The sequence below is a fragment of the Epinephelus fuscoguttatus genome, linkage group LG15, assembly GCF_011397635.1.
Source record: "Epinephelus fuscoguttatus linkage group LG15, E.fuscoguttatus.final_Chr_v1".
Lineage (NCBI taxonomy): Eukaryota > Metazoa > Chordata > Actinopteri > Perciformes > Serranidae > Epinephelus > Epinephelus fuscoguttatus.
The window spans coordinates 30,331,496-30,342,983 of NC_064766.1; the positions used below are offsets into that span (position 1 = coordinate 30,331,496).

At 40.9% G+C, this 11,488-nt stretch overlaps 1 protein-coding gene across 1 annotated transcript; it reads left to right on the forward strand.

The window, feature by feature from the left end:
* The first annotated feature begins 1,240 nt into the window (after positions 1-1,240).
* On the forward strand, positions 1,241-10,660 carry sugp1 (SURP and G patch domain containing 1). The gene is made up of 14 exons (XM_049598728.1): positions 1,241-1,378; positions 2,036-2,204; positions 2,403-2,506; positions 3,475-3,723; positions 3,881-4,004; positions 4,096-4,196; positions 5,421-5,544; positions 5,632-5,960; positions 7,014-7,120; positions 7,254-7,431; positions 7,570-7,676; positions 8,808-8,953; positions 9,817-9,946; positions 10,162-10,660. Exons 1-14 carry the CDS (start codon positions 1,360-1,362, stop codon positions 10,186-10,188), a joined length of 1,914 nt encoding a protein of 637 aa, XP_049454685.1. The 5' UTR covers positions 1,241-1,359; the 3' UTR covers positions 10,189-10,660.
* The last annotated feature ends 828 nt before the right edge of the window (positions 10,661-11,488 follow it).

Sequence of the window (11,488 nt, forward strand, 5' to 3'; positions counted from 1 at the left end):
ACCATCAAGCGCTACAACGAAACTGGCACACATGAGGACCGACCAGGAAAGGAAGACCAAGAGTCACCTCTGCTTCTGAGGATAAGTTCATCCGAGTCACCAGCCTCAGAAATGGCAAGTTAACAGCAGCTCAGATCAGAGACCAGATGAATGCCACACAGAGTTCTAGCAGCAGACCCATCTCTAGAACAACTGTTAAGAGGAGACTGCGCGAATCAGGCCTTCATGGTCAAATAGCTGCTAGGAAACCACTGCTAAGGAGAGGCAACAAGCAGAAGAGATTTGTTTGGGCCAAGAAACACAAGGAATGGACATTAGACCAGTGGAAATCTGTGCTTTGGTCTGATGAGTCCAAATTTGAGATCTTTGGTTCCAACCGCCGTGTCTTTGTGAGACGCAGAAAAGGTGAACGGATGGATTCCACATGCCTGGTTCCCACTGTGAAGCATGGAGGAGGAGGTGTGATGGTGTGGGGGTGTTTTGCTGGTGACACTGTTGGGGATTTATTCAAAATTGAAGGCACACTGAACCAGCATGGCTACCACAGCATCCTGCAGCGACATGCCATCCCATCCGGTTTGCGTTTAGTTGGACGATCATTTATTTTTCAACAGGACAGTGACCCCAAACACACCTCAGGCTGTGTAAGGGCTATTTGACCAAGAAGGAGAGTGATGGAGTGCTGCGGCAGATGACCTGGCCTCCACAGTCACCGGACCTGAACCCAATCGAGATGGTTTGGGGTGAGCTGGACCGCAGAGTGAAGGCAAAGGGGCCAACAAGTGCTAAACACCTCTGGGAACTCCTTCAAGACTGTGAAGTGGAAACCATTTCAGGTGACTACCTCTTGAAGCTCATGGAGAGAATGCCAAGAGTGTGCAAAGCAGTAATCAGAGCAAAGGGTGGCTATTTTGAAGAAACTAGAATATAAAACATGTTTTCAGTTATTTCACATTTTTTTTGTTAAGTACATAACTCCACATGTGTTCATTCATAGTTTTGATGCCTTCAGTGAGAATCTACAATGTAAATAGTCATGAAAATAAAGAAAACGCATTGAATGAGAAGGTGTGTCCAAACTTTTGGCCTGTACTGTATATATATTATGAGATAAGATCTCTGAATAAATAAAAACAGTTAATGTGTCGATTTCTTTTATTTATTCAGTGAATGCAATGTGTCTCCGTAGTCTACAGATATAATGCTTTTATTCTGAAAAATGTTGACCGGAAGTACCATCCTTGTGTTTCTCGTTGGACTCACTCCACAAACCAGCTAACGTTAACGGTATCAACGAAGGGCCTTATTGTAGTCACGGAGCGTCGTTTTTGAAAGACATTTCTTCCTCCTGCTACGAACATGGAGCCCAGCGACTCAGGTAAATCTTTTCTGGCAATTTGAGCGTGAAGCTTAGGCTAAATTTGCTCCAGCTGCTCATGGTAAACATCCAAGTTAGCCTCGTTAGCCGTTAGCTGTTAACGTTAACTATCTAGCTACTGTAGGTTGCTGGCGTAAGCAGTGCACAACGTTAGCTAACGTTAGCTGTCGGGTAAGATTAACTTAGTCATCAAATACTACAATATGCATAATAGTTATTTAACAAATATAAGAGTTTCCTTTATCCTCCAACCTATAATGTCCATATGCAATGGCACGAATGTCGCTTCCCCCAGCTGTTAGCAGCTTTTAAAAGTTGTTTGTTGTTTGACCAAGAGAAGCTTGTTTGTGTAATAGTCTGAAAGGCAAAGTTAGTATAAATTTCAAATTGAGTTTATCAAAATTTGACATAGCAACAGCAGCATAACAACACAGTTTATAACAGTGAATCCTCAAATGTATTAAACAGAACAGTAATCAATATTAACGTTTCTTGTATAAGTTACCATATGTTGATGCTTTTAGGAAGTGAACCCTGATCATATCCTGCTTTGGGGCAAATTTCACAGGCTGCATGTTGCATTTGCTAACTCCACTGCCAGCTGCACAGCATGTGTATTGTTGTGGTATATTGCATTTTCCATTTAATCTTTTTTAGGGCGAGGGGGATGGAAGTCCAAGCCCATCCAGCCACAGAAAAACAAGATGAACATGAATATTCTCCGCCAAGAGAAGCTGATAGCTCAGAAGAAGAAAGAGATTGAGGCCAGAATGGCAGAGCAAGCAAAGATGAATGTGCAAACCACGAGCAAACCCCTGCCTCCAAGGTAACACCCTACTTATGGACGTGCTAATATGGCACAGATGTGAAAAATTCAACATGTGGAAATCCATGTGGAAATGTTTTTTTGCTGCCAGTCTAGTCATATATCGTTATGTGTGAATGTTTTCTTTCACTCCCAACATGTGCCTTACATTAGAACAAAGTATATTTAAACAGATTTCATCCATTCTGATCCCAATAGTTCTCCCAGTCATCAAGGAGCTTCGTCAAACAAGTTTGCAAATGATGGAAGCTTCTTACAGCAGTTCATGAGGATGCAGAAGGAGAAATCCAACAATGGGTCAGGTTAGTACTTTGATCTGTACAGTTTTGACTAAAGGGTTACAGTCATGTTTTTATTGTCTTATCCTTATCACAAGTCATGCATTACTGTTATGTTGTATATTTCAATTTAATACAGCAAAGGGAGCGCTGGAACACAATATACTAGCCATAACCCTATAGGTTTGGCATATGTGAAGGCAGATAAAGAGGCTTCAGACTGTCTATGATGTCCTTGACTGCTGTACAGTTTGTGGGAGATGGACATTTTTAAAGAGGGCATCCTGACCTAATGAAACTAGTTTAGAAATGGGACCATGAACATTATCTTTCATAAATTACTTGTGTTGGTTATTTGGCAAAAGTTCTGAGACAGCTATGCTACGCTTAGGGGCGTGGTCAAGTCAGCAGCAGGTCTCAAAGAGGCCTCGCAGTCAGGCTGCTTGACTTCTGTGGCAGCCGTGTTTCATCTGTGGTCTCCCAACTCTGACGGAGGGAACACAGCTGCCCAGATAAAGGGGCGCTGGCTGGTTCCAGTATAGCAACCAAGGTTAGAGAAAGAAAGGTTGCCCTGTGCCCCAGACACAGTAGACTTACTGTCTCTTCCTAGATACATGTTGTGTGTGACTGGTAAGAAATACTTGGTTGTTTAAAGTCATGACTAATAGAATCTTCACACACTGGTACAGAATATTGGTATTTCAGAACATGCAGTGATTCTCAAGGGGAAACTGTCAGGGGTAAATACAAGGTTTGGACAAGGACACCCTCAGAATATCTGGACGACATACACTGTGGTACACTCTATTTGTTCAGCTGTGATCCTCCTTGATCCAGTCTTCATGGAATACTGTGTGTGATTCATCGAACTCTCCTGCGCCCTTTCTTCAGCTACTAGACCATCAGCTCTGGCAATTTCTCCTCATCAAAAAGCTTTTACATGAAGACATGTACTACATGTTTAAAAATGGATCCTGTTTCACTGTTTCTAGGTTCAACCAGTGATACCAAAACTCCCACAGGCTTGGCTTCATCACCAGGAGGAAATGCACTGCAAAAAAAGAGCATTCTTGTTGGCAAGCGGCCTGGCCTTGGGGTCAGCAGCATGCTTAGTCAGTTCAAGAACTACTCAAACTCCAAGAAGAATCCTGTTCTCAGCCAGAGGCCGAGTGTGTTTTGTTCTCCTGATGATGAAGATGAGGACGAAGAGGCCGATTACTCCAGATTCTTAGAGATGAAAGGTAATTCAAGGCCTGTGTTTTTCAGTGTATCTCTGGACAACTCCGTGGCTTGGACATTTCAGTGCATCTTCTGCATACTCCAGTGGCAGAGTTGCCTTGTGACTGGCATTTTGTCATAGGTGCCATTAGAGTAAATATACTCATAGCCTGCTTAAAGTCTCTCCCCCAGAGGATTCAGACACCAGACTCATTATCAACAAGATGGCCTCTTTTGTGGCGGAGGGAGGAGCTGAGCTGGAGAGAAAGGCCAAGGAGGACTACAAGGACAATCCCGTTTTCTCGTGAGTTTGAAGGACAGTGCAGCTCATCCAGATTTACTTATTCATACAGTATTTTCAAAGTCATCTGATTCTAATGTTCTTTCCTCTTTAGGTTTTTATATGATAAGAGCAGCGTGGAGTTTCTGTACTACAAAAAAAGGGTTGCAGAATTGAGAAAGGATTTGCTAAGACCTGAGAATGCGTCAGATGATGGTAAGATTGCCTCATCTTACACTCTGTCTTTTGTCTCTGTCCTCTTTGTCTCATCTTTCCTCTCAGAAATACTAATTGCAAAAGGGTTAGCAATGGGTCAATAGAGCATCATCAGTTTCACTTACAGTTACTAGTTACCACAATATGGCTTCACAGGGACATCCATAGACATTATGACTAATACCTCTAGACATGAGCTTGTGTGTATGCGTCCACACCCAAGTGTGTGACTGTGTTATTGCCGCAAGTTTTCAGTTGCATTAAAAGAACATCTTCATACTAGCTTTCAAGACCACACCATCAAAAATGGTTTCTAGTCAAGGTACTTAAGTTGTTCACCATCAAACTGCTTCTTATTTTACACTGCGCATATAAAGTCATGGTTTCTTAAGTTTTTCTCGTATTCTCTTGTGTTAATAAACAGGGCTCTTATGAAATATAAAAGTGTGGAATTTGATTTTAGTAATTTCCAGGTAAAGAAAGAATGGAAAACAATAATACAGTATTATTTATACGATATGTTAAGGGAAGTAAGACGAGTATAGGTAGCATTGGTTAGTTTACTTCTCTTGGTTTGGTGTTAATTGATTTGTATATGCTGCAGTACCTGGCTACAATCTTCTGGCAATGTTTTTCGTCAAAATAACAGAATACAGAATGTGACATATGTTCACAGTTGGACTGTAAAACCATTAATTTACATAACAAACATCTAGCTGTTTGTAAACACACATCAGTGTTCTGAAAACTCTATTGAGAAGTCTGGAAAAATATGGAATGTAAAGGAACCCTTAATAAACCATATTTGTTTTTGGATTGGTCTTTGAAAGCTGCAAATGGAGTGCTACACTTTCGTCAGTAAATTGGGTTATACACTACTTTGTTCATATTGCTCACTCTATGTTGCGCCTAATTGAATTAAGAATTTAAAGATGGAGTACATTTTCTAGTCTCACATTGTGCACATCATTACAAATGCAGATCTAGTTTTCACAGCAGGCATAGTGTGTGTGGTGGAGCCTCTCTCCGCTTTACGTGGTCTTTATTTGTTACAGTAAAAGCCTCACATCCATACAGTTCCCCATTCACCACCCCTGTCCCCCTTGCTCCTCCTTCCTCTTCTTATCCCCTATTGGCTCTAGACTGGTGGTGTGTGAGGGCCAGTTGAGTACGGTACAGTAGTAGAGTGTGAATTGAGTCCCAGTACTGATAGGCTGCTTAAAGTCTCCCCCCCAGTGGACCCGGAAACCCAGCAGGTGGCTGAGAAGTTGGCCAGGATTGTGGCGGAGGGTGGCCCCGAGGTGGAAGCCATCACTGCTGAACGTAACAGAGACAACCCTGCCTGCAGGCAAGTCGCTGAATATATGACTGTGTTGCTTTACACTTTTTGTTTTTTTCCTGGTCTTACACAAAATATCTACTGTCCCTCCTGCAGTTTTTTATATGACCCCCAAAGTCCGGCCTACAGCTTCTACAAAGAGAAAATACAGGAGTATCGTGCTACGGCATCTCAGAGCTCTCTACCTCCAGCAGCAGAGTCAAGGACAGACCTTCAGCGACCAGCTGCTCCGCCATCAGCAGGAATCCCCCCAACGCTTAACCCCGCTCCTCTACCCCACGTTCAGGAGACAGAAACTCCACCTGTCAAACGGAAGAGGAAGAGTAGATGGGGGTCTGAGGATGACAAAGTCGAGTTGCCCATTCCTCCCATCATTATTCCTCCGGAGATCAGTGTCCCAGACCCTAACACACCCTCTCTCTCCGGTACATGAAATTGTTTTTCACATGCTGTATGTTAGAATTTACATAATTGAATCTGATTCGTCAAGGCTTGCCTGGCGTCAACTAGTAGTCATTAGTTTCCATTTTTTCCACACCAGACAAAGAGACAAAGACAAAGAGCTAAGTCGCCCAATTAAACAATTTTTTTGTTGACTTGGCGTAAAACGTATTTAGTATTAAGTATTCCATCTAACGCTGTTTGATGCATGTAGGTGCGGCAGCGGCACTATCTACGGGACTGAAAGGGAATGGAAAGGATTGATAGACAGACAGGCAGACTGAACATGCCACTTAGTTTGTTTCTGCTTGCTGTCCGTAATTGTAAACAACTTTTAACTTTCTCTTAGAGCTGAGTAAACAGCTGAGTCTACTGCCTCCCCCTGCTGATTTTGACAAAGAGTCGCTCATAATTTAAAAACATATTTAGAGCTCTGAGTGCCATGTTCTTATGTGAGTGCTCTGATTAATGAATTTATAACAAAAAAGGTTATATATCATGATTTATTGGGAGAAACCAAGCAATTTTATGTAAAATTAGACATTCAGCACCCTATATAGTCTGAGTGGAATGATCCTTTTGTTTCATAACCACATTTTCCCGCAGCTACAACGATTCAACTGCCAGTCTGACAGTTGAATCAGGCTCCCAAGATCAAATCGTCAAATAGTCGACTATATGGGGTCACCTCTCGTATGCGTACACATTTTGTTCTTGTGGGGCATGCAAGTAATTAAAACGTAAAACTTGGTGCAGCCACATTACAAGGTAGTGTTAATATGTTTTTGATGCTGATGCCCGTTTTTAAAAAATATTTTCCACCCCATACATGCCAATATTAATGTGTATTTTTGGAAGAGTCATAGAAGATATGGTACTTAAATTATTGTCAAGAAATTAGTACTGATATCATGACACATACTGATAAAATCTCATCAAATATTGCTTTTGAGATTACATTTTAATTTTGGCCACATTATGAGCCAATACAGTAATTAATTTCTGAATGAATAAGTTTGTGGTGATGTCTGTTTCAGCCCAGGAGCTGAGGGGACTTGGATATAAGAAGGGGAAGCCTCTTGGTCTGGTAGGAGTGACAGAACTGTCTGAGGACCAGAAGAGACAAATCAGAGAACAACAAGAGGTATGGAATTGCCATCTATCTTCTAGGTCTTAAAAATCATTACATTTAAATGTCTGATACCTAAAGACATCCTGAATCTATTAGAATATGTTTTGCTCACTATTTGTGTGTCTTGTTTTCTCACGCACTCTAGATGCAAGAGATGTATGACATGATCATGAAGCACAAGCGTGCGATGGCAGAGATGCAGGTGATGTGGGAGAAGGCCATCAGAGACCACCAGCATGAATACGACAGCGATGAGGAAGTAGACCAGCAGGCGGGCACCTGGGAGCATCGTCTCCGAAAGATGGAAATGGAAAAGACCCGTGGTAAGGCTGAACCTCAGTGTGGGAATTTGTTCTTTCCTCTGCAACAGTAGCAGCTATTAATGCTTGATAATAAGTTCTCTTACACATGTGAAGTGATCAACTGTTGCTGTAAGAGAAACCTTCTTTGTACCTCTCCAGAGTGGGCAGAATCTCTGACAGAAATGGGTAAAGGGAAACATTTTATTGGTGACTTCCTTCCCCCTGAGGAGCTGGAGAAATTCATGGAGACCTTTAAGGCACTCAAGGTTAGTTAACCTCTGAATTAACTTGTTTCTCACCCTAAAAGGACAGTGTTCGCTGTCGTGCAAATACAAGGATTCCCCTTATCTATTCATTTCGGTTTTAGAGGTAAATGAATGAATTTTTTGAGTCATAGAAGAAAGCACCAAACAAATGTAAATACTTGTTTTTCAGGCAACCTACAGGTCCTTGTTAAGAGGTGTGTTTTGCACAGAGAACAGTTCACCTATCCTCTGCAGAATCTTTTCACACATCTTTAGTGTAATTTCTGGAAGCTATTAGCCATTAAATACCCACTTTTCCTCAGGAAGGCTATACACAATTTAGTAGGGCTAGGGTCAGTTGGTAATGTCTGTAAACAGGATTGTAATCATCCATCCATGCCTCTGTTCTCAAGCTGCTTATCCAGATCAGGGGAGCTGTGGAAACAGCCAGCAGAGACACCCAGACGTCTCTTTTCCCTGTAAATTCCTCCAGCTCCTCCTGAGGCATCCCCAGGAGGAGACTGTTATTGCCACTTGTTTATTTGAAAGTCAGTTAAACTCGATTTGGCACTGTTGTGGAGACCACACTTTTTTTAATCCCTTAAATAGTTGAAAACAACACAGTAAGTGAGTAGAGATGTTTTTTTTTATCTAAAGCAATTTCCCTGCCAGATTCATGGAACGTTTTTGGAAAGTCAGCAGTCACGTATCACCCACGATGTAAGCGTTAAAGGAATACTTCAGCCCCCAACTGACCATCAATTACTCACCCTGTCTTACATTGAATTTGTGAGGAAAACTGTTTTTCTGTCATGCAGCCATGGTGAATGAAGTAAAAAATAAAGTTTGATGAATTGAGGTCATGGGGGCTGCAACAGCAAAGCAAATCAAAACATCTGTTCACAAACTCTTGAAAAAGTTGCACAATATAATTCAAGTCTCATTTATCCACTTGTATTTAATGAGAACCACCAGCGCGAAGTAAACAGACTATTTTCCAGTTAATCAACTTAATGATAGAAGATTGTGCCTCAGCTGAACTAAACTAGTATTTAATAACTTCTCCACCCTCCTTAAATTTTAGAAAGAGACAAAATGGCTCTGGAGACAGTGAAACTGTGCAACACTTCTTTGTTTTTGCCATGAATGCAGGAGGGCCGGGACCCAGATTACTCGGAATACAAAGAGTTCAAGTTGACGGTGGAGAATCTTGGTTTCCGGATGCTTATGAAGATGGGCTGGAAGGAGGGCGAAGGCCTGGGCAGTGACGGACAGGGCATCAAGGCTCCTGTCAACAAGTGAGTAATCCTCTCCAGTACATTTGCCTTTGATTACATTTCTGTATCATTCAAGGTACACTTGTGGATGACTGAAATCTTTATGTCCATGCTTTAAAGTGAAGCAACATCACTGTTGTTTTTAAGCATGAAAGATACATTTTCTAGTTCCCTAAAATAATGACAAATTCAAGCAAAGTCTTTTGTCTCCTGTCTTTTTTGTGAACATACATTTCTTATTATCTCACAAGTCTAGCTGTGTAACTGTGTGTGCCATTGTGTGTCTGTTGTTGGCATTTACACCTGAACAGACCTTTTCAGGGTTGCCACAGTTCTGGAAAGTACTTGAAAGTGCTTGGATTTAAAAGAGGTCCTTAAAATTGCTTGAATTGAGCCTGCCGCAATCTCCGAGTTTAAGCCTTTGTTGGTTGTTTGAAGAAAGTAAAATGTTTAAGTAGTGAAACTGTCAAATTTGCTATTAAATGAATTTTATGAACAGTTTTAAAATACAGTAAAACTGTTTCAAATGCTTTTTAAATTACTGTACAAATTAAATTAGGCTACTGTACTGTGTTCAACTCAAATACACTGTATTACAGTACTGTCTATGAAACGTTTGAGACATTGACAACAGCTCTGTTTTATTCTCGTGCCCCAGTAAGCCACAATAGTGTCACTGTGACCCGGCATGTTCGACACCAGGACCGTGGAATTCAGCCATTCATTCATTGTCATTAGTTACACCTGTGATGTTTTCCATTGTGAAATGTTAAAATATCTTTAGTGATGAAATGCTTTATCCAGTGAGACAGAGAGTAACACTAATATTTTGTTGGGCCTCAATTAACCTTAAGCTAATTTTGAGTCTCTCTGTGCAATTTCAGAGGAACTACTGCTATGAATGGAGCAGGATTTGGAGTCGACCGGCCAGCTGAGCTCACAAAAAATGACGATGAGTATGACGCTTATAGGAAGAGGATGATGCTTGCTTACCGCTTCAGGCCGAACCCACTGGTAACTTATGTTTTATATTGTTTTCTGTTTGTTGTAACACTACACTGTGAGTATGTGTTGAGTGTAATAGCATGTAGAAATCCATACTCACTACCTGTAATTGGATAATTAGCTCAGCTCTTCATTTACTGTGCCGCTGATCCACTCAACAGGGTCAAGTGTCCATTGCTGTGATATTTGCATTTAATCTGGTGTTTCTTTTTCTGTTTCTACAGAATAATCCCCGGAGACCATATTACTGATGTAAAGGACTCTTTTGTTTATTCTTGTTTATCTTAACTTAAATGCTGTCTTCTGCAGCTGCCACAGCTCTGCACGGTTGTGAAATGGACACTGTTGCACAGTAGAAATTTTAAAATTTGAAGTGGAGACATTGGTCGACTCTCCATTATGTTTGAGGTTTAATTTGGGAGAAGAAAAAAAATCTTAAATGTTTTCTTTAAATAAACGATCACCTGTTTTGTCCCATTTTATTTTAATACTGTAACAGTCAACTTAAAATATATAAACTTACATTACTCTTCAGTTTGTGTTACCATTTTATTCCCGTTCAGAGCTTGACTCGACTTTGAATTCCCATCTATGTAACACAGCTGTATTAGCACACAATCTACTGTATAATTGTTGCATTGAGTAATTTTCCTCACTGTGCTATAACTAATTACGAATTCCTGTCATTCAGTGTTCACAATAAAACATGGCCACTTACTGAAATGTGGATTTGTCACAGATATGTCTCATAACCACTGTACTTATCTTTTTATTCAGTATTTATTAGGGAATTAGTAGGAGCTAAGATAAACTCACCTTCAATTCATGTTCATATTCATGATAACTGCCATCCGTATTAATTTCTGTATGGCTCCTGAGAGCAAGGAGCCGTTGAGTAGAGTTGACTAGGCTCAAGCTGCCAGTGGTGAGGAGGAGGGTGACAGATCAGTGAAATCAGACCTTCAGTTTGCCATTCCCCTGGGCGGTTTACACGGGATATATATAACTCCAAAATCCCAGCTAAGCAAGAGCCACTCTGGTGTTGCCCAAAGCATCAATCAGAGGCAACCTGAGCCATATTATAAGGTAAACCAAGGCGTTAGTTGGTTTGGCATGGTGAAGATTTTTAAATTGCAAAAAAGTTCCTAGAGGCCAAGTCGGTGTAATCAAAGGGCTTGTTTCCTCTAAATCTGTCCAAAATATAGAATATAGTCAATGTACTGTCTTATAAGACAAAGAAACGCATTTGAGAAGTTGAAAACAGAGAAGGTTGGGTATTTTTGTTTGGAAAAATTATGATAATGCCAATTATTTTTCTGTAAATCAATGAATTAACTTGGAGTTTAAGCTTGGAGCCACTGGACAGTGCAGCTGAAAGTGGGTTGGGAGGTCATAAATGGGAGTAAAGCATGTAATCGGTGTAAATAAATGTATGTTTGCTTCATTTTAATGCTGTTTATAATCAATTTTCATAAAAATAAACACCTGGCGGAGGAACTGCTGCAGCTGTGAAGAGTTAATGGTGTATCCCCTCATGGGAATGTTCATTGT

Bases quoted from the DNA above. Each gene is read 5' to 3' on its own strand.
- sugp1 (XM_049598728.1), top strand. The intron at 2,205-2,402 runs GTAACACCCTAC...TGATCCCAATAG, and splicing joins AGCAAACCCCTGCCTCCAAG to TTCTCCCAGTCATCAAGGAG. The intron at 7,677-8,807 runs GTTAGTTAACCT...CCATGAATGCAG, and splicing joins AGACCTTTAAGGCACTCAAG to GAGGGCCGGGACCCAGATTA.